The sequence below is a fragment of the Acomys russatus genome, chromosome 29 (assembly GCF_903995435.1).
Source record: "Acomys russatus chromosome 29, mAcoRus1.1, whole genome shotgun sequence".
In the NCBI taxonomy this organism is placed as follows: domain Eukaryota; kingdom Metazoa; phylum Chordata; class Mammalia; order Rodentia; family Muridae; genus Acomys; species Acomys russatus.
Genome location: NC_067165.1, coordinates 30,885,324 through 30,911,130, shown reverse-complemented (window position 1 = coordinate 30,911,130; position 25,807 = coordinate 30,885,324). Strand labels below are relative to the sequence as shown.

Below are 25,807 nucleotides of genomic sequence, written 5' to 3'. Positions count from 1 at the left end.
GAGCAGATGTCTTACCTGTTCCTCAGTCTCATCACCTGAGATGGTCGGCACCTGCTACCCAGGGCTGAGACAATGGAGGAGACAAAAATATGCACACAAAACCACCCCCAAGCCTCATCCCTCGGACCAGGGTTCTCCAAGAATGCTAGTGTCTGACATTTGTATTTTGAATCCAAGGAGGAAGCAATTGCTAGGGGTAGGTTGTTGGTGACAAGGGCCCCATGGGACAGAGAGAAAGCAGAGCTAAATCTACCCAGCATGCAATAGACACCCATAAATATTTCTGGAAATGGAGAGGGGCCACCTGGATACACCAGGGATAGAGAGGCACAGGGTCAGAGTCCACTAAGCCCTTGGAATCTCCGTCTGTCCAACGAGCAGAAACAGAGAATAAAAGCCGGGGCAGGGGGTGTACCCGATTAATCTCTACCCCAGGGGCAGGAGTCTGCAGGCAGCACAGAGTAGAAGGTGTTGGCAGAGGGGGACGTATCTTCTCCATGCTATCCCACCTTCCCCGGCTCACTTCTGTTCTGCCTCCTCGGCAGCCTTCAAGGACCACCGCTTCCTGGTGGCCTCCCAGATTGACGTTCACCTCCGATGGACTCTAAGGCTTCAAAAGGTGACCCAAATTTCAGCTGGTGTCTCAGGACTGTCTGCCTGATGGGCCTTGAAGGGAAGACATCTGAGACATTTTGCTAGTTTGTGGGACAAAGGGACTGAAGAGGTCTGCACTGGACTTTAGCAGCCTGTCCCTCTAGGGGACTTCTCCACCCCCTGACGAACATGGCCTGTGCTGTTGGCTAAGTGCGTTTTCAAGAGCGAGGATCCCAAAGGCTGGGGGCCCTGCCTGAGTGGTTCCCACAGGGTCCCTACAGTCCTCCCACCACGGGCCTCAGCAAGCCCGCTAATGATGATGGTGATGAAGGCTGTCAGAGCAGGCTGGGCCTGCAGAAATGGAACAAGGGGTTGTGTCCTCCCTGAAGGGACAGCTATGCACAAAACCCAAGCAGCCCAGACAGGTCCATTCCACCGAGGGGTGGAGTAGAGGCTGTCGCTAGGCACCCCCATGGGCCTCCTCCACACCCCTGCGCGCAAACTGCTCGGGGGAACCAGATCAACAGAGGAGAAATACAATGTGCGGCTGGGAAGGTCCGCGGGGAGGGGCCGGTGGGCTCGCGCAAGACAACAAGGAGAGGAGGGAAGGCCTGGGGTCTGCCTGCCAGGGCCCGCCACCCTTGCCAGAGAGAACCCCCGAGCCCGCGGGCGAGCGCCAAGGCTCACTCTCCCAGGCGGAGGGCCCAGCCCAGACCCAGAGCCTGGGAAAGCCGCCTGTTTTGTTCCCAGCTCCCCCCTCTTTTTTCCCCCCTCATTCATTGCAGTTCAGTCCTTTCGAAGCCTCAGGGACGCGGATGGCAGGGCTCAGGCAAGGGGGTGGCACCCCCGGCCCTGACAGGTAGGGCTAGTCCCCCAGCTTTGGGAAGCCCCTTCTTTGCTCCCCGCCCCCCCGCCCCGGGTCCCCTCTCTCTGCTCCTGTCAGCCGCGCCAGACGATCTCGGCTTTGCAGCATTCAATAAAAATTGAGAAACATTTGGGCTGAAATCGCTGCTTTATCTGGAGGAGCCACAGCGCCGGGAGAGACCACTGCTACGCGAGGGGGAATCCAGGATCCCGGACACCCGAGTGCGTGGGGTCACGATATTCTAGCGCGGGTGCTGCTCCCTCCAAAGGCACACAAAAGACTTAGAAGAGCATGCTTCGGGCATGGTACAGTCCGCGGGTGCACGGGGCACGGGCACAGGATTGGCAGTCCAACCCCGGCTCCCCCCGCGCCCGCGGCTCAGGTGGGCTGTGCCCAGCGCTGGCGGAGCCCGGGTCCCGGTTCTGCCCGGGCTGGATGGCTCATTCTGCTGGCTGCGCGGCGGCGGCGGCTCGTGTGTGTGTGCGCCGCGCCCCGCCGCTCCCCGCCGGCCCCCCGAGCCCGGGGCGCACGGTCCAGCCCGGGGGTCCCCGCGGCGCCGCAGCCCGAGGCTCCGGGCAGCGCAGCAATGGCCGTGCGCAGGCTGGGGGCCGCGCTGCTGCTGTTGCCGCTGCTAGCCGCCGTGGAAGGTGAGCGGGGATGGGGGCGGGGAGCGGCCGCCTCGGCCCCGGGTCGCCCCCTCACTCGGCCCCGCGGTCGCAAAGTTTGCCTGGAGGCCGGTGCCGGGCGCAGGTGGCCGCGGGGAGGTGTGGCCGCCGGCCACCACTGGGGAGGACGCGGGGCCCCGCGGGCGCCCGGACGAGCGGCGGGCGCTGATTGACTGTGCCAGGAGGAGGCGAAGGGACCATCTTGCCGAGGCTTTGTAGCCAGCCCGGCGAGCGCCGCCCAGGGCCGGGGGCTCTGCCCACTGCTTGCCTGCTACCCGGGTCCTTGCATCCCCGCAAAGCCCGGCACTGGCTCGGCACCGGGCTTAGGGGCGCGGGCCCGGCGCGCAGTGGGCTCTGCAAAGTTTGGCAGGCAGCGTTCCGAGGGTGGCATCGCGGCCGGCCGCGCCAAGGATTGGGGATCCCGGGCCGCGCCCCCTTGGATGCAGCCTGGGCCACCCGAAGAGCAGAGGCACCCGCAGAGTGGAGCGAAGCGCGCGTGTCCCTCAACCTCGTGTCCGTGCCCGCCGGCCCCGTCGCCCGCGGCGTACAATGGGGGTCCCCTCCCCAGCAGGACTGAGCGGGGGATGGGACGATGGGCATCTCTCTTGAGCGCGGGGTCCTTCGGGTACCTCGGCGGGCCACCGCCCCGAGGGCGACAGAGCTCAGCGTGGAGTCTGGAGCCCCGAGAACTCTCCAGCTGCCGTCAGAGCCCCGACCAGATGCTTTGCCATGTGTTGTTGGCCTTGGCCTGGGTCTACGGGCCTCTTCTCGAGGCCTCGCTCTGTGGTACCACCCGACCCCCCGGGGGCAGGAGTGGCTGCCAGGTGGTCGCAGCTCTCTGACTCTGGAGGGAAAGTTGTTAGCGGGGGTCTGGGTGTGTCCGCCAGGAATGGCTGGGCTGGTAGGACCAGGCGTGAATCCTAATAATGGTTCTCACGTGTACTGCGCTATACAGTTTGCCAATCGCTTCAGTTTATGAAGTACTTTGCTTTCAGTGGTTTACAACGTGCTGCACGGTTGACAAGGTACTTGAAGCTTTCTTTGCAAACTGCTTGCCGGCAGACAATCCTGTTGAATCCTTCTAGAGAAGTCTTCCGGGAAGCCAGATGGGTCGAATTTTTACTGTTTTTTTTTTTTTTTTTTAAACAAATAAAGAAACCACGAGTTCAGAAAAATTCTGTCTCAGCCATAGCCACTGGGTGATAAAAATAAGTCTTAGGTCTGAGGTCTTTCAAACAATTGTCTTGCTTTTCTTGCCCCTAAAGAGGGTGACCCCTTCTAGGAGTGTGCCACCGAGGGTTTGAGGGGTGAGGCATAGATTATCCTACTCTCTTTGGTCACTTTGGGGGTGAGGTGTGAAAAAGCCTTGAAGGGTCCAGGCCCAGCCACTACAAGCATGGTGGGGGACCCCGTGCTATAACTTAGTTTCTCTCTCAGTAATGAGCATTTTAGTGACCACAGTGGGGGGAGAAGGGGAGGTCCTTGGATGGCAGCCATCGTGTTTGGCACCAAGGCAGCTGTCCTCCGGCTCCTGCAGGATTTGGCGGCTGCCTGTGGTTTCCCAGAGTGGGGTGGCCAGGGCACTGAGGGTGCCACGGGCCCTGGGTGTGGAGGGCAGCTCCTGAGCCCCGCTGCTAGAGGGGAGCTCCCTGGGATTTGGTTGGTGTACCACTTCTTACTCCGGCTTTGGGGAAATGACTCATGTGCTGGCCCGCTGTACATTGGGATGTTTACAGTATTATGGGGAGCTTGGCATAAATATTGCTATTTAGGTTGCAGTCAGTGGGGCTGGAGGGGAAGAAAATTGGCCTCTCTTGTGCGTTTGAGAAGGCCTGGGTGTGTTTTTAATTACTGTGGGGTAGATGGAAGGGCCATGTCTGTCCAGCTCCGGGCAAGTGGGTGGTTAGAATCTGGGGGGCCGTGGCCTGGCTGGGCCCTGGCCCTGGACACAGGGCTGGTTGGTGGCTGATGTCACAAGATGGGATGGCTGCCCATCTTGGGGCAGGAGTAGGAGGACGCTAGAGAATTTAATCCATGGTGATCATATTGAACTAAAATGGAATGAGGTGGCTCTCAGGGTCTGCTTCTAATTCACTCAGGACCCTGGGCCAGCTCCCTTTTCTGTAGGGGCCTCAGTTTCCCTAGGTAGAGCCTCTGGATATTCTCTTGGGATCCCATTATGTATACCCACCATCCTATAATCCTTTCTCTGAGCCTCCTTCTCTTCCTCTGTCCCTTAAGGTGATCACAGTGACTGTCTCCCCCGTGTGATTACAAGGTGATCACTGAATAGTGGATGGGGAAATAATCCGACTGCAAGAATTGGGTTTGGTCTTGTGCTGCCTATAGCATATACAGGGCACACCTGGCTTCTCCTGGGACAGTATAGAGGCCAGTGAAGACAGCCTTTGCCTTTAGCATCCGGAACCACGAGGCCACCACCGCCGGTCTGCCTTTCTCTTCTGGCTGCTCTGCCTGGCCTGGGCATATAACTTAAGGATTCCCAGCTCCAGCTGTGGAATGCTCAAGAGGAGAGGGGGTGCTCAAGAGGAGATGGGGTGCACGTGCATGTGTGCACGCATGTGTGTGTGTGCTGGGGAGTAGTTCCCCCAGCAGGAATGGTGAGCATAGTGTCTCTCCCAAACCACAAAATCCCCTCCAGGAAAAGCAAAGTGTTAAACATCTGGAGTTGGGGCTTCGCACCAGAGAGAAACCCTGGGACACATCTGACAGAGGACGGTGGCCGACTCACTGCTGGATGGAATGTAAGGGTTGAGGTCTCCCCCTCACAGCCCTTCGTTTGCTCTCCAAATATTTATGGTGCTTCCTTTTTGGCTGGGTGGTGCTGGACCCTGGGGCGGGCTGGGAGACAGGGGACAGGCTGACAGAGAAAATAGTTGGCAAGAGAGCATGTGTGAAGTGTGTCCCCCAGCACTGCCAGGAGGAAGTTGAGGGCCACCTGGGGGTGCAGTTTGGGCTGGGAAAGGGTTATTTCTTCTTTTATGGCTCTATGCTGTGTTTCATTTTCTCACTCCCCACTCTCCCGGCAATGAACTTTCTTAGCCACCTGGCGTGTTTTTTTTTTTTTTTTTTTTTTTTTTTTTTACAGATTGGTCTCTTCAGAGTTGAGGCGGTTGACTTTAGGACTGTGAGGATGAGGAAAATGTTGCCAGGCAAGCCAGCCAGCAGCATATGGAAAGGCCAGAGAGCCATATGATCTGGCATTTCCTTGGGCGTGACCTAAGGGAGTGTGCCTCGAGGGTACCAGTGTGAGATGAGACTGAGACTGGAGACCAGGCAGATGCAGAATGGCTGGGATGCAAGGCTACGGAGTATGGATTTGATGCTGAGGGGAGTGGGAAAGCCATGGAAGGGGCTTGAGCTGTTTATGGAAGGACCTAGCCAGATTTGTGTTTGGGGAGATGAATGACTTCATTGATTGGGGATGCTGAGAATATTCAGATTTGGTCCTGTAGAGTAGGGCCAGCAATCTGGACTGCAAGTTCTCTAAAGTCAGGGACCCCCCAGGACCTTTTCTATATCCATAGTTAGGGCACAGAGAACTGCTCAAAAGCCACTTTCCAAGAGGCCTTCCCTCATAGTATTTCGCTACTTGTATCCTACCAGAATGTTTTGGCTTTGTAACACCCATATTGGTTTCTTTGTTTCATGGTGCCCGGCCCTCTGGACCATGAACCCCAGGAGGAAGCGACTCAAACTGCTTTGTTGGCTGTGGTATCCCAGTGTGCAGAGCTGCTTGCTCTGACACTCAGGGTGCTCGGGGACAAGTATGCCACCAGCTATCTCACATCCAATGGATGGAGTGCTGAGTGAGTGACAGGGGACAAGCATCCAGGAAGGAAAGGGCTGGGGAAACTAAGGAAGCCTTCCTGGAGAGGGAGAGTAGGATGGTTCAAACAGGGGGTGCAAGGAAGTGTTTGAGGGTGAGGGGTATGGGCCTCTTCTGATGAGGGCTGGGAGCCCGGCTCAGTCTTCATGGGCTTGCTTTATCTGCCAAGAGCGCTGGTGAGTGTGGGATAAGTTAGCATTGTTTCCTGTGTATGTTTGTTCTTTTCTGTTTCTCAGTTTGGAGGAGGTAGCTTTTGTGTATCTCTCATCTCCATACATGCATTCATTTACCCTCCATCCCTAAATACACCCACCTATCTACCCTCCCTCCATCCCATCCACCACTCATTCATTCATTCATTCATTCATTCATTCATTAATTCATACATGCATGAATTCATCCATCTCCAGGGACAGGGAAACAGAATCTGGCTGTGGGAAAGAATGGAGCCTTCTGATTTGATGGTGTGAGCAAAGACACAATCTTCTGCAGCAACAGATCTGGGTTCAAATGTGAGCACTGAATGCTGTGTGGTCCAGGACAGATGCTCACACTCTCTGGGCTTGGTCTCTTATGGTTCGCTTGGCAGACGCTCAGCACAGAGATGTGCTGGTTTGGGCCTAGGGCTCCTTCCCTTGGCCTGCCTGTAGGTATAGACCTTGATGACAGCTCAGATGTACCTGCCTACTTGGCTTTGTGATTGTCTGGGCGTCAGGCCTCCGTCATGACTTCATTCCACAGATGCCTTGCTCCCCTAGCCTTGGGACCGTGCTCTACACGCGAATGAATTCCGGGATGTCCCCATCTAGGATGCTGTGAGATGCCCTCAGGGTCTCTGACTACCCACAGCTCCCAGCTCTAAGCAGGACAGGTTGTAGAACTCTGGCTGGGGTGGTACTGCAGCTATCAAGGATTCTCACCTCTAGAGTCCTCCATCAGAGCATCTCCTGTCCTGCTGTAGCCCCAGTGCTGCCTGCAGGTTGTCTCTGCCGTCCCTGACCCCGTCACTGAAGTGTCCTGGTAAGGAGGGCACATTCTCTGGCCATGCATGCTGACCTTGAACTGGCTCTGTGGCCAAGAGAGACCTTGAACTCCCTCCTGCCTCTATCTCCCAGTCGCTGGGATCACAGTTGTGCACCATCATGCCTGGTTTATGGGGTGCTAAGGATTGAATCCAGGGTCTTTTGTGTGCTCGACAAGTATGCTCGACAGGAACCGAATCATATCCCCTGTCCCCTTGGGGCATCTTTAAGGACCCCCCCCCAACCCCCAGACCAGGTAGTCATCCTGTTAACTCTGCCCTGCCCAAAGTTCACCTGTACAAGATCCTTGCACATAGAAAGTGCCCCCCCTCCTCCCAGAAGGGGTGGGTGGAAGGTGGAGGGTAGGGCTGGATGGTGGCAGAAGGCTTAGGTCTGGCAGGAGAGGCCCTGAGCTCCTCTTGAGGTTGTAGATGAGATTAGAATTCTGGGCAGAGGTAGACCCGGTCTGTGTGCTGGCCTCAGTTGGGTGGATTTGGTGGGTGGAGGGGGAATCTGCCTTTTAAACATCCTTCTGGGCTTTCTGTCAGTAACCCTTGACCCCCTCCCCCTCCCCCCAGTGACCTGAGATACAATGGGTGGGGCAGCCTCCTGGGAGAGGAGAAGGCCCATTAGGTGGCCTCTGGGAAAGGCCAGGCTGAAAGGATGTGCACCAGGGCCTGTGCCCACCTCCTGGCACCTCCTGGGGGCTGCTGGATAGAAGGAACCCTGGCAGGAGAGTGGGAGGGAGGAATGTTTGTACAGCTCCGAGGGGTGGGGTGGCCCTTGGTGCAGCACCTGGAAGCTTCCTGATTGGCATCGGTGAGGCGGCACTGATAAGACCTTGAAAGCGGGGTGTTTTTTTTTTTTTTTTAGGGCCTTTTAGAGCAGCTGCCTTCCGGAAGGTGGGGGAGGGGAGCTCTGTGTCACCTGGAGCTTGCCGAGGCCACCGAAGCCTGGGCCTCATTAGGTGACATCCTGGAGCCACCTGCTCCCCACTTCCTCCCACCCACCCCAATATGCCCTAATAGTGGGTGCACCTTACACCCTACCCTGCTCTCTGGCCTTAAGCGGGGCGGCGTTAAGCTCAGCGCCTCAGTATCCACATTTGTAAGCAGCAGCCAGGGCCTGTTGGAGGCACTGCTGGGATTAAGTGAGAATCCGTGCACAGGTCCGTACCAGCAGAGTAACCTGACACGCAGCCATGCCCCAGTTTCCTCCATGTGTCCCCTGGTCCTTTGGCATAGTCCTGGGTCCCTCCCTTCCTGTCCTGTAAGCGGCACATGTACGCTCACGCACACATGTGCATGCACGCAGAAGGAAGTATGGAGTCACGCCATACCTTCCTGTGTGTCTTTAGGCTTGTTGCTTACTCTCTCTGAGTGGGAATGAACAGCCTCTCTGGAGGAAGGTGAGCGAGGCGAGCCTTGGGGGTGATGAGTGTGAGTTGCTGGATCCTGGTCAGAAACTGGGCTCAGGGCAGTGGAAGGTGGGTGTTGTTTCACTATGTCCTGAGTTCCAGCTCTCCCTTGGCCCTGCCAGGGAACGGCAAAGACAGGTAAGGCTTGAGTGTTCTAGAGTTCCGGGGATGGCGGGGGGGGGGGGGGGCTACTGACCCTTGCTGGAGAGTAAGAGGCCTCTCAGCTTGTCTTTGAGGGTTTTCCTCAAAGGCCCTGCCCTAACGGACACCCCTCACAACCCCCCCACCCAGGTTCTCCATGGTCACACCCCGTTTTTGGCCCAGCGCCTGCCTGGTTTCTACTTCCTGCCACGAAGGTGACGATGGCTGTGATTGTGTGCAGACACTGCTGAGCCTGTGTGTGTGTCCTGCAGGTCCATGGTGGCCAGTGGTCACATCCACTTTACAGATGAGGGGAAGGAAACCCAGATACAGACTGTCCTGGGGGACACCCAGGGAATGGCAAGGTTGGGGTAGGGGTAGGTTCCAGCTGGGTTGTGGGTGGCACTAGCGGGGGATGGGGGGTGGGGGTGGGGCTCTCTTTCCGGCTGCTTCTGGAACGGGCCTTCTTCGTGTGTGCACAGGCAGGCTTGGCTCTGGCAAGGGTCTCCAAGGCAGCTGTCCAGCCTCCGACTCCATCAGCACCCTGAGATAATGCAGGCAGGAGCGTTCTGGAACTCACAAACCTGCCATAAAAATGCAATCTCTGTCATAACGGTCAGAATAATGTTGTTGTAAGTTAGACAGATCGGGTGTTAACGCTGTGTATTGCGGAGGGGCTGTCGGGGGGGGTTGGGGGGGTGCCTCTGCCGAGAGCGGGGACTGGGAAGCTGTCACAAGAAGACCTCAGATGGGACTGGAGGGTCCTGAGCTCTGTGTGCGCCACGGCCACCCTCCAAGGGGGCAGGAGCCAAAGGGTCCTCTTCAGAGATGGAGACACTGAGGCCTGGAAGAAAAAGATGGGGCCTGTATTAAAATCAATGGCGTGCTGTAACTGAGGCCTCTCCACAGAGCCCGGGAGTCTCCATTCCCACTGAATGCTTACCCAACATTTAGAAGGGTAGCAAGCATTATAGAAAAATCCCTGATTCTGGCTCCTCTGAAAGGCAGTCTGGCTTCCCAGGCCCACGTTGCCACATGGCCACGGTTGGCTGGAGCCGACTCACAGCCGCCACACTTTGCAGCACACGCTGGCCAGTGTTGGCCTCCAGGCTCTATAGGTTCAAGTTGGATCCTTGAGTCTGTCCCAGACTCTGTGGGGACCCAAAGTCTGTTGCTCCGGGGCCTCCTGGGCCTTGGCCGCCTCTTCTATGACATGGGTCGGGCTCCTGCAGCTCTTAGGTTCAGGGCCAGGCGCTGGATCCCAGTCAGGGGAGAACACTACAGAAAGTCCGTCTGTGGTCTCCTGCTGGGTAACAAGCAGCCCCTAGTTCCTAGCTCGGAGAAGGGTGACTTAGGGCTTCTTCTCCAGCAGGTAAATGGCTTTGGGAGGTGTTTGCTCTGTTTCACAGCCAGGATTGTTGTGGAGAAGGGGGCTCAGGCAGTGGGACCGGAAAGTGCCAGCATGGCTTTGGGGACAGCTAGCTGGAGACCTGGACTCCTTCACTCCTCAGGGTTTCTCACCCATCACTGGTCTACCCTGAGCTCCCCAGAGGACAAAGCAGAGGCCCAGAGTTTCCCTCTCTTTGCTGAGGATGTACCAAGGTCATATGCATGTTAGGTGAGTGCTTTACTGCTAAGCTACACATCCAGCCCCTGTAAAGCTTGCAGTTTTAGTAAAAACATAAATGAGATTATGTACACATATATGCATACCTACATATTAATTATTGTGTGTGAGTGTGGGCATGCATATGTCCTGCCTGTTTTGGAGGTCAGAGGAGTGGGTTTTACTTCCTACCGAAGGTCCCTCGGATCTAACTCAGGTCATCTGGCTTGCGTGGGAAACTCCGCTACCCACCAAGTCATCTTATCAGCGTGGAGTTCCTGAGACCAGGTCTCACTCTGTAGTCCCCGCCTCAGGTTCTTCCTGCCTCGGCCTCCCAAGTGCTGAGATGACAAGCATGCGCTGCCGTCCTCGGCTTCCATGTAAGACTCCCTGAGCAGTAGGGAGCTGGTGTCACAAGGCGTCACCCTTCAGCGTCCCACCAGTTAGCACCAGTCCCGACGCCAGCTCAGGCTCATCCCAGACTCTTTCACTAGGCTCCCAGGAAGGGAGGAAACTGATGGTCTCATTTTCTACCCAGGCCTTAAAGAGAGGCCCTTTCCGCATCTGAGACTTGACACCCCACTTAGCTGGAGTAATGCCCTCCCCACCAAAGCACGCATTGGAGGAGAACAAGTTCTGGACTCCCTCCCATCTCATGCCATCACCGGGACATCTCTCTCCATGCCCTGGGCTAGCTTGGGCTCCAAATTGGGCTAGCCTGTGCTCCAGATTTTGATGTAGGCTGCCATGGGAACAGAGTGGTCTTGTGTTCGTTGGGGGGCAAGGGCGTATAGGCCACCTCCTTTCCAGTTTATTCCATGCAGTTTATAGCCCAGGGATGGAGCAACAGGAAGCCAGAAAGCCTGTTCCCTGCCCTCTGCTCTCTCTATTCCACCCCAGCAGTTTTCTCTCTGTGCCTCTCCAGTGTAAGCTGTCCTGAGCAAGCATGGGCTCTCTGTCACCTTGTGACCCCTGTGTCCAAGCTAGTTCCCGACAGATGTAAAATCAGGGAACCTCCAAAACTAGTGAGAGTACCCAGGGACCTAATGTGAGGTTTGAGGTCAAAAAATGAGGCCGTGGGCTGGTCACGTGGAAGTTGACGGTGAGGTCCCAGGGGTAGGTGGCATCACCGCCTTGGGCCTCAGTTTCCCTGGGAGTCATAATTTCAGGCGCCTGCGTTCAAAAAGCAACTGTATTCTTATATCAGCTGGAAAGGAATCCGAAAGTGTGACTGTGGCTGTTATTGCGCTGTGGTCAAGGGGCCGCCACATGTGCAGGGAGGGCCGGGAAGGGCTCAGAGTTGATTCCTCGGTTGCTGTGTAATCTCTTTTTAGAGCACAGGTTGGCTCGTAGCACGGGGAAATGTGAACATGTGACGTGGGTGGAGATGTTTCCCTCTGTCATCACCTGCAGAGACCCAGCAGGCCCGGGCAATGCATTAGTGGGATTTTATGTGTTAAATTTTTGACAGGCAAGAAATATGGCTCCTATCTGCTGCCTAAATGGGAGATCTGTTTGAAGTCAGAGAGATGATAAATCACAAGGGTCCTAGTTAGAGACCCCAGACCCGGGACCTGGCCTGCCTTGTGATCAAGTGTGGGCAGTTCAAGTCAGGACAGTAGCCTCCCGCGGGAGAGCAGTAATCCTGTCTAAAGAAGGCAGGTGCCACTCACCCCTAACCCATTTACCCCCCCAGGAGTTGGAGCTCAGTCTTGCAAAAGCTTATGATCTGCTAACTTTGTGTGTTTATGGGGAAACTGTGGTACTTAAGCATGTGTGCTGGTTGGATTTTGTTCAGAGGCTAAGAGACGCCACTGTACGTGATGCTAGGGTCTGCATGCTTGCACAGCAAGCGCTGGACCAGCTGAGCTGTCTTCCCAGCACCTGGAGGAGGTGACTCCTCGGATAGTCTGAAAGCACAAACAGGTGGGGCGTGAGGCAGGTGATGTGCACAGGGAGTGCTAGAAGGCCCGTGAAGGCACTGTGCATCGGGGCCGCGGGAAGGAGTCCCGTGTGTGCCCAAGAGCAGAAGCTGCCAAGCGCAGGGGCGGGGTGCAAGCTGCCTGGCCCCAGCAGGGAGAGCGTGAGGTCAACATTCCCATTATGGCGACGACATATGTCCACAGCACCAACTTGTCACTTGGCCTGAGTCCATGGGAAGCCGGAAGGACAAAAAGCATCTGAAACGTGTAAGTGGGGGAGAAAGCAGCTTAGAGCACAGTGGGACTCGACCCTCCTGAATGGGCCTTCTCCGCCTCTCCTGGGAGGCAGGGCCTGGGAACAGCTCGGCCAGAGCCCAAAGGGCCCTTTTGGAACCCACAAAAAGCTGGGGCCCGGGGAGTCTGCTCGAGTCAGGGCCCTGGCTGTGACATCCTCTTGCTTGTGCCCATCAGCGTCAGCTGTCACTCCTCACAGCCTCAGATGGCAGCTCCTGTGGTTCCAGGAAAGCAGTGAGAAGGACTTCTGAGCAGCTGAGGAGCCAACCCCCCCATCCCTCCAACCCTCCCCCAGTCCCCTTCCCCTCCCCCCCTCCCCCCCCCCGCAGCCAGCGCTTGGGACCTCCCTTGGACTAGTCCCTTCTGGAGCCAGAGGGGTGATGGTGAGGCAAGACCCCTGGCGTGGGTCTAGGGGTGCAAAGAGGTGCAGGCAAGAGCCTGCTCTCTGCGGGAAAGGCGGAACAAAAGGCCTGTCCTGGCTTCTCTCCTTGTCAGCTCTCCTGGGACTCACTAGATAAGCAAAGGTGACTGAGTTTCCGATCCTCCTGCCTCCTGCCTCCCGAGTGCTGGGATTATTGGTGTGCACCGTTATGCTTAGATCACAAGGTATTGACTGTTAAACCTAATGTGAGTGTTAGGCAGATGCTCTGCGCTGGGCTAGATCCCCAGCTGTTGCTTCAGCCTCTCGAGTCCTAGTTTTTCACCCATAAGTGAGTGTAAGCCGCTGCGCCACCCCCGCCGCCCCCATGCCCTGCCAGCTCCAGGTGCTAATGGGGCAGTAGAAAAGAGAAAAGTGTCTCTTTTGCCAAACCGTGCCTTGTCTCAGTTTCTCTGCTCGCTTGTGAACAATATCGGTAGCAACAGAAGCAGCTGGGACTTATGAGAGTAAGGTCGGTGCTAGGGTCGGTGTTGTAACAGCTTACAGGTGGTGGTCTAGCCTACTGACTGAAAATGAGGCTGGGCGTGATCGTTCTTACACCTGTAAACCCAGCATTTGGGGGGCCAGGGCAGGGGGATTGCTGTGTATTTGAGATCAGCCTGGAGTGTAGACTCAAAAAAGGAGGCGGGTCAGTAACATGGCTCAGTGGGTCAAAACCTGATCATCTGAGTTTGGTCCCTGGTACCCACATGGTAGGAAGAGAGAACCAACTCCCGCAGATTGTCCCCTGATCTCCACTCGCAAGCTGTGAAATGCGTGTGCACAGACACACACATACAAACAAGTGTGAACACACATACATAAAATAAACGTAATCATAAAAAATTAGGCTTGAAGAAGTTAAGTAATTACTCATGGGCTTTGGCCAGGATGGTGGAGCTGGACCCAAACTCAACGGCTGCGAGTTAGATGGAAGGACTGATATCTTTACTTTTAAATATTTCAAAATGATTTATGTGCGTTGTTGTTTTCATGTATGTATGTCTGTGTGAGGATGTCATATCACTTGGAACTGGGTTACAGACAGTTGTGAGCTGCCATCCATGTGGCTGCTGGGTATTGAACCCAGGTCCTCTGGAAGAGCAGCAGTCAGTGCTCTTAATTGCTGAGCTGTATCTCCAGTCCCACTTGTAAATATCTCAGACATAAACATCCATACATCCATGGCCCACATCAACTACAATAAGGACCTTTGTGTCACATTCTTTTTTATATAGAGTGTGTGTGTGTGTGTGTGTGTGTGTGTGTGTGTGTGTGTGTGTGTGTGTGTGTGTTCTGGGGTGGAACCAGGGCCTTATACATGCTAGACAAGTGCTCTACCACTGAGCTACTCTTTTTTTTTTTTTTTTTTTTTTTTTTTTTTTGGTTTTTGGTTTATCGAGACAGGGTTTCTCTGTGTAGCCTTGGCCATCCTGGACTCACTTTGTAGACCAGGCTGGCCTTGAACTCACAGCGATCCGCCTGCCTCTGCCTCCCGAGTGCTGGGATTAAAGGCATGCGCCACCACTGCCCAGCTCACTGAGCTACTCTTATTAGCCTTTTTTACCCACTTCTCCACCATGCCATTGAATGTGTAGAGCCTACAGTGTTTCCTATTGTATCCCGCCCCCTACTTAGTGCTCTCACCTTCTTGCTCTGTCATCTTCCTGCCATGTATTAAGGTCAAGCTTCTGTATCACCTCCTAGCTGGAGCCCCGATTGCCCTCTGTCTTTGGTCGTATAATGGACCAGAATGTCCATTTCCTCCCGGCCGTATCAGGAGATCCTCGGCTGTGATGGTTGAACGGTGTACAGTGAGTGGGATGAGCAGCTGAGCAGTTGACACGGTTGGATGAATGGCTAGACGGACAGGAGATGAGTGCATGCGCAGCTACGTGGATTAGATGGTTGGGCAGATGACAGGCCGATGGTTATATGGATTGGTAGATGAGGAGACTGATGGATGGGTAAGTGAGTGTGGATGGATGGGTAGATGGGATGTATGTACGTATGTGTGTGTGTATAGATAGATGCAATGTATCACATATATACGTCATGTATATGTATGCATATTTGTGTGTGTGTATGTATGCATGTATATATGTATAAATGGATGAAAACATGGGTGAAATTGATGATGGATGAATGGACAGATGTATGAAAAGTGGTCGCTTGGTTGGCTGCATAGATGGAAAGGATGTTTGTACGTGTGTGTGTGTGTGTGTGTGTGTGTATGTGTGTGTACGTGTGTGTGTACGCATGTGTGTACGTGTGTGTACGTGTGTGTACGTGTGTGTGTATGTGTGTGTATGTGTGTGTACGTGTGTGTGTACGTGTGTGTATGTGTGTGTATGTGTGTGTGTACGTGTGTGTGTGTGTGTGTGTACGTGTGTGTGTGTGTGTATGCAGGCAAAGGGATGAAGGGATAGGTGTGTGGCTGGCTGGCTGGGTAGGTAGATAGATGAGATGAGATGGATGGATGGATGGATGGATGGATGGATGGATGGATAGGTATGTAGCTGGCTGGCTGAGTAGATAGATGGGATGTATTTATAGACAGATTCCATGTATGTGCATATGCATGTATATATGTATATACATATATATATGGGTGGATAGATGAAAATGATGGAATGGATAGATGTGTGATGCGTGGCTGGCTGGCTACATAGATGTGTGTGTGTGTGTGTGTATGTATGTATATGTGGGCAGGCAGAGGCAAGTGCTTGCGTGTTTTAGCTAGGTAGGTGGGTAATGAACAGAGGGATGAACAAGAACCTGGGTGCCCTTCTCCCCTGAAATTCCCTTCGGTATCTGAACTATCATATTTTCTTATTCTCCCACTTCTGGCTCTGGACCAGGCTGGCAAACAGCAGACACCCTGGGTTTAGAAAAATCCTTGGAGCCATCGACTGTCTATGCCAAAGTTTCTCCGCTGGAGAGTTCCGGAGAAAGTTGCCCCCGAGTGAATATCTGTGGAGCAAATCCTATTTTCCCGCCGACTTGGCTCGCACTTGCAGAGATGTCTTCCTGCTGTCAGGGCCTGCTGCTCTTAGAGCTGGTGACAGGTGGGGGAAGAGCTGGGACTCCCCCGGGCACCAGCCGCCCCAAGCTTCCCCTATTCCATCCTATGCTCGGACTGATGCTGGCTTCAGTTTGGGAGCTCACAGCCAGGAAGAGGTGCAGCAGCTGGGGACGGGTTGAGCATCTGGCCTCAGAGGCCTCTGCTGCTGGGGTGCTATGCAGCTGGGCTCTGGGTTGGTGCATCCAGCCTCCTCCAGAGTCTGCTTCTGTCCATCTGTCTATGCATCCTTCTTTCCCTTAATCCTTTTCTCCCCTTCATCCATCCGTTCATTCATTACTCACTGTTGAAGGCCTCTAAGATGCCAGGGGACCTTGTGAGGAATTAGGTTGACGTTGGTTATCACGGCTACATCCCCACAGAGATGGGCAAGGCCCACTTTCTCTCCCTTCCCCTCCATCACTTCTTTTCTTCCTCCTCCTCTCTTTTCCCTCTTCCTTCACTAAAACAATCAGAATGGCCTCCCACAGATGAGCTGGCCTCATCCTCAGCGACCCTGGTAATAGTCATAACTCATACGGCAGATTAAAACAGACGCAAGTTCAGTGGTGTCGAGGGACCCAAGGCCACTGTCTTAAACAGGCTGAGCTTCTGTAATGCGAAAAGCCTGAAACACAAAAGGATTCAAAATTTTTATTTTTCCCACCAGGTTGAGGCCACAAGTAGGACGATCCAGGACTGGCTTCATGTGACACGTCCTAGTCAAAATGCTGGCACAATGGGGCAAGAAGAGATGGCTCAGTGGGCACATCCTTGAGGTCTGTGGACTAGAGTTCAGATGTCCAGAATCCGTGTAAATCCATGCAGGTGTGGAGGCCCACCTGCAGTCCTAGTACTTGGGAACTGGAGACAGGATTCCAGGAGCAAGCTCGCTAGTGAGACTAGGTCAATCAGTGAATCATTAGTTCAAATGAGAGGACCTTCCTCCATATGTAAGGTAAAGAATAAGCAAAGAAGATGCCGGATACCAACCTCGGGCCTACAAACGTGCACATGCGTGTGACTACATGCACATACACACTCACACAAACACACAAAAAAAGAAATGCCGGTGCGCTAAAAAATGTCATCACATAAAATGACTTTTGGGCTGGTTCTGGGTTGTTGTTTGATGATGGTGAAATTTCATTTTATTTTTTTATTTTTGTCACACGTTTGTGTGCGTCCATGTGTGTTGTATGCACAATGCACATCTGCATGCAAGAGCATGTACCTTCTGGTGCACATGTGGAAGACGGGCTAAGGCTGTGTGTCGTCTTCTCTCTCTATACCTTACTTTCTGAAACAGGCTGACTTACTTTCAGTTCCAGGCTGAACCTGTAACTGGCTAGTTAGCTAGGCTGAACGGCCAGTACACCCTGAGTTTTTCTTGTTTCCACATGCAGTGTTGGGGTTACATGCATGCACCGGCAATGCCTGGCTTTTTTATTTTATTTTATTTTATTTTTGTGTGTGTGTGGGTGCTGGGGATTTGAGCTTGAGTTTTCCTACTTGGCACGGCGTGCTCTTTACCCACTGAGCCATCTCCCTATACCCTGTTGTTTGATTTTCTTTCTTTTTTCTTTTCTTTTCTTTTTTGTTTTTTGTTTCTTTCTTTCTTTCTTTTTTTAAGACAGGTTCTTCCCTACTGCAGGCTGGCCTCAAATTTTCTATATAGCTGAGGTTGGTCTTGAACCTCTTAATCCTCTTGTTTCTACCACCCATGTGCGGGGATAACAAGTATGAGAGTACACCCAACGTCAGGCTGCTTACAGAAGGTGTATATGAAATATAAGTCACCTTTGTGTCTAGACTTGAGGCCTGTCCTTAGGAAAACTCATTACATATATGCAAATGTCCTAAAAAACAAGTAAGCAAACAAAACAAAACTACCGTGTGTGTGTGTGTGTGTGTGTGTGTGTGTGTGTGTGTGTGTGAGATGAAATGTGCTGCAGAGAAATCTCTTCCAGCCTGTGCTGTGGGAGAAAGCATTCAAGTGGAATGAAAGGCATTCTTAGGGGAGGGAACAGCCTAAACAAAGGCCCAGAGGCTGGAAAGAAGCTCCTTTGTGGATGCCGTTCTAGACAGAAGTGTGTGAAATGGAACACGGGAGGTGATCCCGGCAGAGGTGTGAGCAAGGTAAGTGGCCTTGAGTGACAAGCTGTGCTTCGTCTTAGGAGCAGGAGAAGGCTGACAAAAGACATCTAAGGCAGAGAGCAGCTGAGGCGGCTCAGTATGGAGGCTTGCCTAGCCTCTGTAAGGCCCTTAGCTTCCATCCTCAGCACTGGAAAAACAAACAAACAAACAAACAAAGCGGGAAGATGACGTGCGCAGCCCCCATTAAACAAGACCCTGTGTGGCTGCTAGCTACTGTGACAGTGGGAGAGAGAGGTGGAGTTGGGGCAGCGGGACTGTCTCCCCAATCCCCTGCCCAGCCCTCCAGTTCTTCACACACACACACACACACACACACACACACACACACACACACACACAGAATGCAACCACTTAACCTCTCCGAACTTTGGGTTCAGCTTGTTGTGAAGGGGGTCCAATAATCACAACAAAAATAAAATTCTACTTAACTCCTTCCTGCTCTGTATAAGCTTCAGGCTGGAGGTATAGCTTGGTTGGTAGAGTGCTTGCCTGGCATGAAAAACAAAACAAAAACCCGAAAACAACCCCCCCACCCCAGGCAGGCTGCTGTCCGAGGTGGCTTGCTCTGCCCCATCTCCACCTCTGTCTCCCACTGACACAATCCCAGCACCAGCACCAGATAAACTAGGTGGGTGCACATCTGTAATGCCAGCACTCTGAAAGCGGGAGCAGGAGCCAGCCAGGCTTGAGACCAGCCTGGGAAACTTGAGTCCCCGCTTCAAATCAAACACACAGACCACACCACTTCCCAAAGGCAGGAGGAATGTTTGTTGTGTCTTGTTTGCAAGTCCCCAGTACTTGCCTGGGACATAGCACTTGTTCAGTCAGCATCCACTGAGAGAGTAGGTAGTGTCTGTCGTTTGCCAGTCCCCTGCCTCCTGTCCCCGCACCAAGGTGTCACATGCAGAATCTTGCTTAACGAGCCTCTAATTTCAGTGGTTCTTAGCCTTTTAATTCTGTATTCCCTTAACACAGTTCCTCATGCTGTGGTGACCCTCCCACACACACACACACACCATGAAATTATTTTTGTTACTACTCCCTAACCGTAATTTTGCTACTGTTATGAATCCTAATGCAAATATCTGACATGCAGATGGTCTTTGGTGACCTCTGTGGAAAGAGGTCACGACCCACAGGTTGAGAATCCCTGCTTCAGTCACATTGCAGGTGAGGGAACAGCTGTTGAGAGGCTGCCTGAAACCTACTCATGGTCACAATACCTGGGCAAGAGGAACCATGCAGTCTTGCTAAGGACCTGATGCTAAGGCTGGTCTTGGTTTGTTGGGGGTTCAACTCTGTGGACCCTCGCACTAGGGGACCTAATCATGACGAGGACCCACCCATCCCCGAGGGACAGAAAGCCCAGTTTCTGCCCCTGCTGTGTTGGCCACCCCCCCCCCCGCCACTGTTTTCCCAGGAGGCCTTGAGTTGGCCCCCTTTGGGGGGTCACCTGGATGATGGCGTCTGGAGGCCCTGGGAAGACCATCACCTTCTTGGTTCCCCTACAGTGCATGGCCGTCCCAAGGTGCGAGGCCCCAGCTGCACGCGGCGGATCAATCTGCCGTTCGTTCCGTCTGCTGCGTCCGCGGAGAAACAAACACAGCTGTGTTTATTCCAGAAATTACACGTCATGATAATGTGCCCGCTCTGGGTAATGCTTCCCGGTCAGGATCACAGGGGGAGCTGTACCAAGGTGCCTGGAATTCTGCCCCCCCCATACCCCCACCCCTTACATTCTCGGCGACAACTAGGGTATTGGGTAGACCTTGGCCAGCAAAATAGCCCTTAGCCATGGGGCATGCACAGACAGAGTCTCAGAGCATAGGCTTTGAGGGTATTGGGCGTTGTCACCTGGTAGGGGTGAGGGAGGAAGAGGAGGGGGAGAAGAGATGACCTTTGGCCTTAAAACTTCCAAATCGGGAGACTTGAGCCTGATACCCAAAGCACAGCCAGAGTCCCACAGGCCTGCTAGAGGAACGTGCTTCAGGATTGGACTCTGCACCCAATCATGCTGTTTCTCTTAAACATTCTGCGGCTCCCTATTGCTTTAGAGATGGAGCCAACCGTTCCCAGGGGGCCTGAGGCCATGTGTTCTGGCTGCTGCCCACACAACAGTTGTAGCCACTCTGGCCTTTTGATCCCTTACGATCTCCAGGTTTCACCCGCCACAGGACCTTTGCACTGGCTGGTCCTTGCAGGTGGGATACTGTTGGCCTCATTGTCTGACTAATGCTCATCCATGCCTCACTGTTTTCCGGGGAAATCTCCCTCCCCCCCCCCCCCCGCCAGATAGTTCTATAAGCAGCGTGTGTCAAAATCCTAATTTTGAGTTAGTCCCTGTCATTGGTTGGCATCCTCTCCATCTTACCATACTGCGAAAGCAGGGGTGATTGCATTGCTGACCGCTAGATTCCTCAGGCCTACCTTGAGCCGGGCCTGTAGTAGGTGCTCATTTAATGTGTCGGTTGGAAAAAGGACTGCGTGAACGCGGTTCTCTGCTCCGTGAAAGGGGGATACGCTTCTGTTTGTTCTTCAGGGTGACAGTTGGCAGAGTGCTGTGACATCCGTCATCTCCCTTTAATTGAACAGACTGGTATTGAAGTCTGCAGGGGCTTGGCACACGGCCAGGCCCCAGGGTGGGGGTGTGTGGGAGCTGAGGTGGAGCAGGCATCCATCGAGGGCTGCGGCTGTGCACAGCCCCTGGGAGGAGGGGCCCACTGGGGCAGCTTCTCTCCCGTGCAGGCAGAAGAGGCCCCTGGTGCTCACAGAGGGGAAGTGATGTGGAGGGCACTTGTGAATCCAGACCTGGTGGATGGGGCAGCCAGGGCCTTCCCTACTCCGACCAGATACTGTGATGGGCAGTGCCGGGAGACTAGGTAAGCTGTTGGGGATAGCATGGCTGCTCCAGTGAACTTCGTTTTTCCAGGGCCAGACTGATGGTGACAACGTGTACCACGAAGTGATAAAAATATAGGTAGAGAGCCAGAGGATGGAAGGTGGGAGGTCAGCTGGGAGGACAGGTGTTTCTGGGTTGAGCAAAATGTGTACCAGAAAGAGAAGACGAGGAGGGAAAGTCTTGTGGGTGCCAGGGGGGTGCGACAGGTAAGGGACAGCCTGAGCAAAGGCCCTGTTGGCAGGCGTCTGTAAGGAGGCCTGCACAGTTGGACACATAAAGTAAAGGACTAGAAGCAGGTGGTTGAGGGGAGGGGCCAGGCTGGACTGGTTTCTTCTGTGAGTGAGTTGGTATCAGTGTTGGGGGGGGGGGGCTTGGTCTAACCTGTGCTTGGAAAGTCAGGGAGGGAGGGGAGCAGAGTGGGGGGGCAGTGGGAGGAGCCAGACAGGGAGGAGGGTGGCGCCTCACCTCGGGCTTTCTTTCCCAGCTGGAATGGCCACTCTGGGAGTGGAAGCAAACTTGACACAGTTTGTTTCTGACAATCAGGAGTAGTTTACTGACAGACCCCATGTTGATGAGCTTGCGACTTCAGTGCCTTCCCAGAGGGAGACAAGGGCGGAGAGTGAAGAGGAGCCTGGGCCCTGGCCCTGTCAAGATTCACGGTGACACTGTACACGCCTTTTCCCTCCTAGAACAGGCTGGATTGGAGGGTAGCTGCGGATGGGTTCCAAGCCACTCACCTGGTCCTTGTCCTGCCCTATGTGACTTTCCCTCTCAGAATTCTATTTTCTTATCTCTAAAATGCAGTGTAGCAAGGACACAAAACAAAACAAAAATAAAATGACCATCATTTGGAGAAAGAGCCCAGTAGGGTCCTTGGGAATGCCTTCTGTTGTCTGGGCCCCATCTCTCTGTCTAGTCTTCACTGTGAGGCCCAGGCTTCCCACTTCACCAGTCCTAAGTGTGCCACCCAGGGACCTCAGAGCAGAGCCTCGGCGGCAGCAGCCACCCCCAGGAAACAGCGCCCTCTAGTGGAAGGGTTTCACCACCTCTTTGGCCTCCAGGCCTGATGCCTCCTCTCTGCTCAGCTCACTACTTCCCAGGGCTGTTAGATGAACCAAGAAGCCTGGAAAGAGCTTGGAGGGCGGGGCCTGGCAGAGTCTGGTGGAGTCTGGCTCCCTTCTGCCCACATGTGTGGGCCAGTTGCCTCCCAAGGGTGGGGGGCCTGGGAAAGGTGAGGGGGCTAAGGAGGGTGTGGTAGGGGATCTGGATGGTTTAGATGGGCGTGGGGGGCCAGAGGGCAGCTGTAATAGTGCTCTCTAATTTTTGAGAGAACCTTTCCCCCATCTTCATATAATTAAGAGTATTTTTAAAATGCCTTGTTGAAATAAAAATAGTTCATTTCCATATGACCTCATTTTATTCCACACCCCACAGTGTATACACACACACACACACACACACACACACACACACACACACACACGCAGACACAATTGGGCTTTAGAAAATATTTGTGTGTGTGCACGCATATGTGTTTGCATGTGTGTGTGTGTGTGTGTGTACGTGTGTGTGTGTGTGTGTGTGTGTGTAGGGGGAGGACTGCTCATGTCCCACTGCATGTGAGTAGAAATCAGAGGACAACCTCTCCTTCCACTGTGCAGCCTAGGGATCAAACTCAGGACATAAGGTTTGGCAGCAAGCCCCTTTTCCAACTAAGCCATCTCGCCTACCCTGTGTGTGTGTGTGTGTGTGTGTGTGTGTGTGTGTGTGTGTGTGTATACATTTGTTTATTATGAGTGGGTTTTAGAATTGACTTTTATGCCTCCCATTTGAAGGTTCTTATTTTGATCAGCTAGTAAATATTGAGGGGACCCTCTTGATTTTCTGACTTGCGGCCAGAGGCCTTGAGCAGCCACGGGTACATGTGTGACTCGGCAGTATCCAGAGACATTGTCCTTGTCACCCACTGCTGGTGTCAAGACTGAGGCGTGTGTGGTTTTTCACAGTGGCTAGTCCACGCCCTGGCCAGTGTTTCACTGTGCCTTTTGAATATAGATGCAGCCCTGAGGCCTGTCACTCAAATGTGGAGACCGAGGCTCCAGACAAGCACAAGAGCTTGCTTCGGCTTCTGCCCGAGGACTGTCCAGATGCCCTGTGCAGATGCTTAGCCCCCTTTGTTTTCAGACAGGTAGAGAGACCAAGATCACAGAGGGTGGGGTGGCACAGTGAGATGACCAAAGCAAGAAGCCATGTTGGTATGCGGTAAAAGCTGGGCTTAGAGGGTTGGCAGGTGCTGCGGTGCTGTGCACAGTCACTGCTTTAACCACATTAGCTACAGAGTCTCTCCCTTCAGTCAGGAAGGTCCCCTAGCTCTGGCTGAGGGAGAGAAAGGATGCTGGAATCCCAGCATTTGGGAGGTTGAAGCAGGAGGACTGGAGGGATTGAAGCCAGCCTGGAGTACATAGCGAGGCTGGGCGGGGCTTGAGGGGACGGACCTTAATATCTCTGAAGTGTTCAGTACTTTCCAAAGGCCGCACAGCCTGAAAGTCATAACTGGACACAGCCCACAGCCTTCTGGTCTCAAGCCCAGGTTCTAGAGCAGTGCACGAATTGGTGAGGGCTGGCGAGGCAGAGCCAGGAGCCAACGCAGAATAACCAGATACAATAGCACTCCCATCCCCCTCCATCCCCCACCCCACTCACCCCCTGCCTGCCGCACCCACCCACCCTCATGCACACGTGGAGCCCCTTGTGGTCAGGGAGGCCCAAGGCCCTCTCAGGCCTCACTAGGGAGCTGGGGGAACATCCTGCTGTTGCCTGGCTGTGGGATAAATTTCTTCTCTACCACAGCCCAGGGCAGTTGCCAATGTCCTGTCACCTTTGGGGCCTCCAGAAGATCTCTAATATCCTGGAGTTAGACAGGAGTGCATTTGGGGCAATAAAAACCCAGAGGTGTATCTACAGTAGGGATGAGCTTGCCCTTGCTGTGCTTCGTGACTTCTTTGGGCCATAAAGAACTTTGAGAAAATGCTGAAATTGTGAGTTATCTTCCAGAAAGTTTTAGGTGTGTGTACACGCGCCTGTGCACACACACATTTTTAGATATCATTCCAGGATTCTTCCCAGGTGTGTGTGCGTTGTGTGCTTACCCCATGTGTCATGGCGTGTGTGTAGACGTCAGAAGACAGCTTTCCGGAGTCAGTTCCCTGTTTCTACCACATAGATCCCCTGGATTGACCTCAGGTCGTCAGGCTTGATGGCACGCACCTTCATGCACGGAGCCATCTGTAGAGCCCTGGCTGGCCTCAGACTTGCTAAGTAGACCAGGCTAGCCTCCAGTAACTCAGAGGGATCCCCCTGCATCCACCTCCCCGAGTGCAGGATTGCAGGCATATACCACTGTACCTGGCTGCACTTGCTTTTGGTAAGATGAGCTCTCTTTCTATGTAGCCCCAAGTGGACTTAGACTGAGATCCTCCTGTCCCAGACTCCTAAGTATGGGATTACCTTTGCAAAACAGGGAAACTGAGGCTGTAAGAGGGAGCTCAGGAAGGTCTGAGCCAGCCCTGCTTGGCTGTGGAAGCCATGTCCCTGTGCACCGTGGCTGTGGGAACAACCTTATTGCTGCTGTCTCCTTGTGGTCAGGCCAGAGCTCCATGGGAGTCAGTGATAATTTCTGCCTTAGGAGGAGGGGCTTCCTTAGGACGGGGAGTCCCCTGGAGACTGGACAGGGTACCCTGGTCTCCTGCCTTATGCTGAAGTCCGAATCTCTCCTCCTCCATGTGATGGAGAATCTGCCATCTGCCTTCTGTTAACTGAGCAGTCCGGCGTGGGGGGGGGGGTCTTGTGTAGTGGTTAAGCATGAAGCCCTTAGCAGTTTCAATCCTGGGTTCAAATCCTGCCTCGGTCCCTTACATGCTGTGTGACCTCTTGAGGGCTGCATTGCCTTTCTGAGCCTTAGTTCCCCCTTGAGTACAATGAGATGACAGTCTAGCACAGAAACACCAAGCCTGGCACAGTGGGATCTGCTAGAGATGGTGTTAGGTGCTGATGGGTGCAGTGGAGAATGCCTGTTTCGTGTGCTCAGGGTCCAAGAACGCCATCATCAAAGACAAAGATAATGGTAGTCGACCAAGCAGGCTGGTGTGGGGAGTAGGGCACAGAGCCATCCCCAGTGTCACAAAGTCTATATGCCCTCTGAAGTTTCCCGACAGGGCTCGCAGTCTCCTTCATGGCGAAAGAGGAGAGGCTCTTGAACCTCCCCTCACCCGAGGGACAGCGCTGGCCACCATGTTGGCCCCAAGTGATTCCCCAGAGGGTGGGAAGGTGTCGGGGTGGGGGGTGGGGTGGGGCAGTCTGGTTCCCATGGGCCTCAGGAGGAGGTCCCGGGGCGGGCTTCAGGACACTGGGCAGGGTCAGCACAGATAAAGAAGCTGCCTGCCCTCCAAGCCGGGGGCGGGGCTTATTTGTCAGAAGGAAGCCTTTCTTCCCAGGACTGTGGGAGGCCCCTGGGATAATAGCGCCTCCAACCAGAGGGCTGGGCCCCAGCCTATCCCAAGCCAGTGGCCCCTCAGAGCCCCGTAGGAGGAGTGGTTTGGGAGCAACTCAGCAGTAAGTCACCTTGGCAATGGCCTCTGTGGAGAGAATCCTGAGGCAGAAATACAAGCAGGACCTTGGGATTCTGTGAGGCCATTAGGAATCAATGGGCCCAGGCAGTACCCCAGTTTCCTAGTCGGCCTGGAGTTCCAAGGAGACAGACCCCTGTGAGCTAGAGCTGGCTGTGCCTAGACTCTCCCCCTGGCCACACCCTCACCCCTTCATTCGTCCCTACAGTGGCCACCTGCCCTGTCCTCGCCCTTCCTCTCCCTGACCTTATTGGTGACAGCAGGGCCAGGA

General features: G+C 54.1%; 1 protein-coding gene across 1 annotated transcript in view; it reads left to right on the top strand.

Moving 5' to 3' along the window:
• The first annotated feature begins 1,066 nt into the window (after nt 1–1,066).
• The window catches only part of LOC127211253 (ephrin type-B receptor 2-like), a 67,880-nt gene continuing 43,139 nt past the window's right edge, over nt 1,067–25,807 (top strand). Inside the window, exons 1-2 of the mRNA XM_051171079.1 lie at nt 1,067–1,135; nt 1,842–2,106. Coding sequence (XP_051027036.1) covers nt 1,067–1,135; nt 1,842–2,106 — 334 coding nt within the window. The remainder of the gene's footprint in view (nt 1,136–1,841; nt 2,107–25,807) is intronic.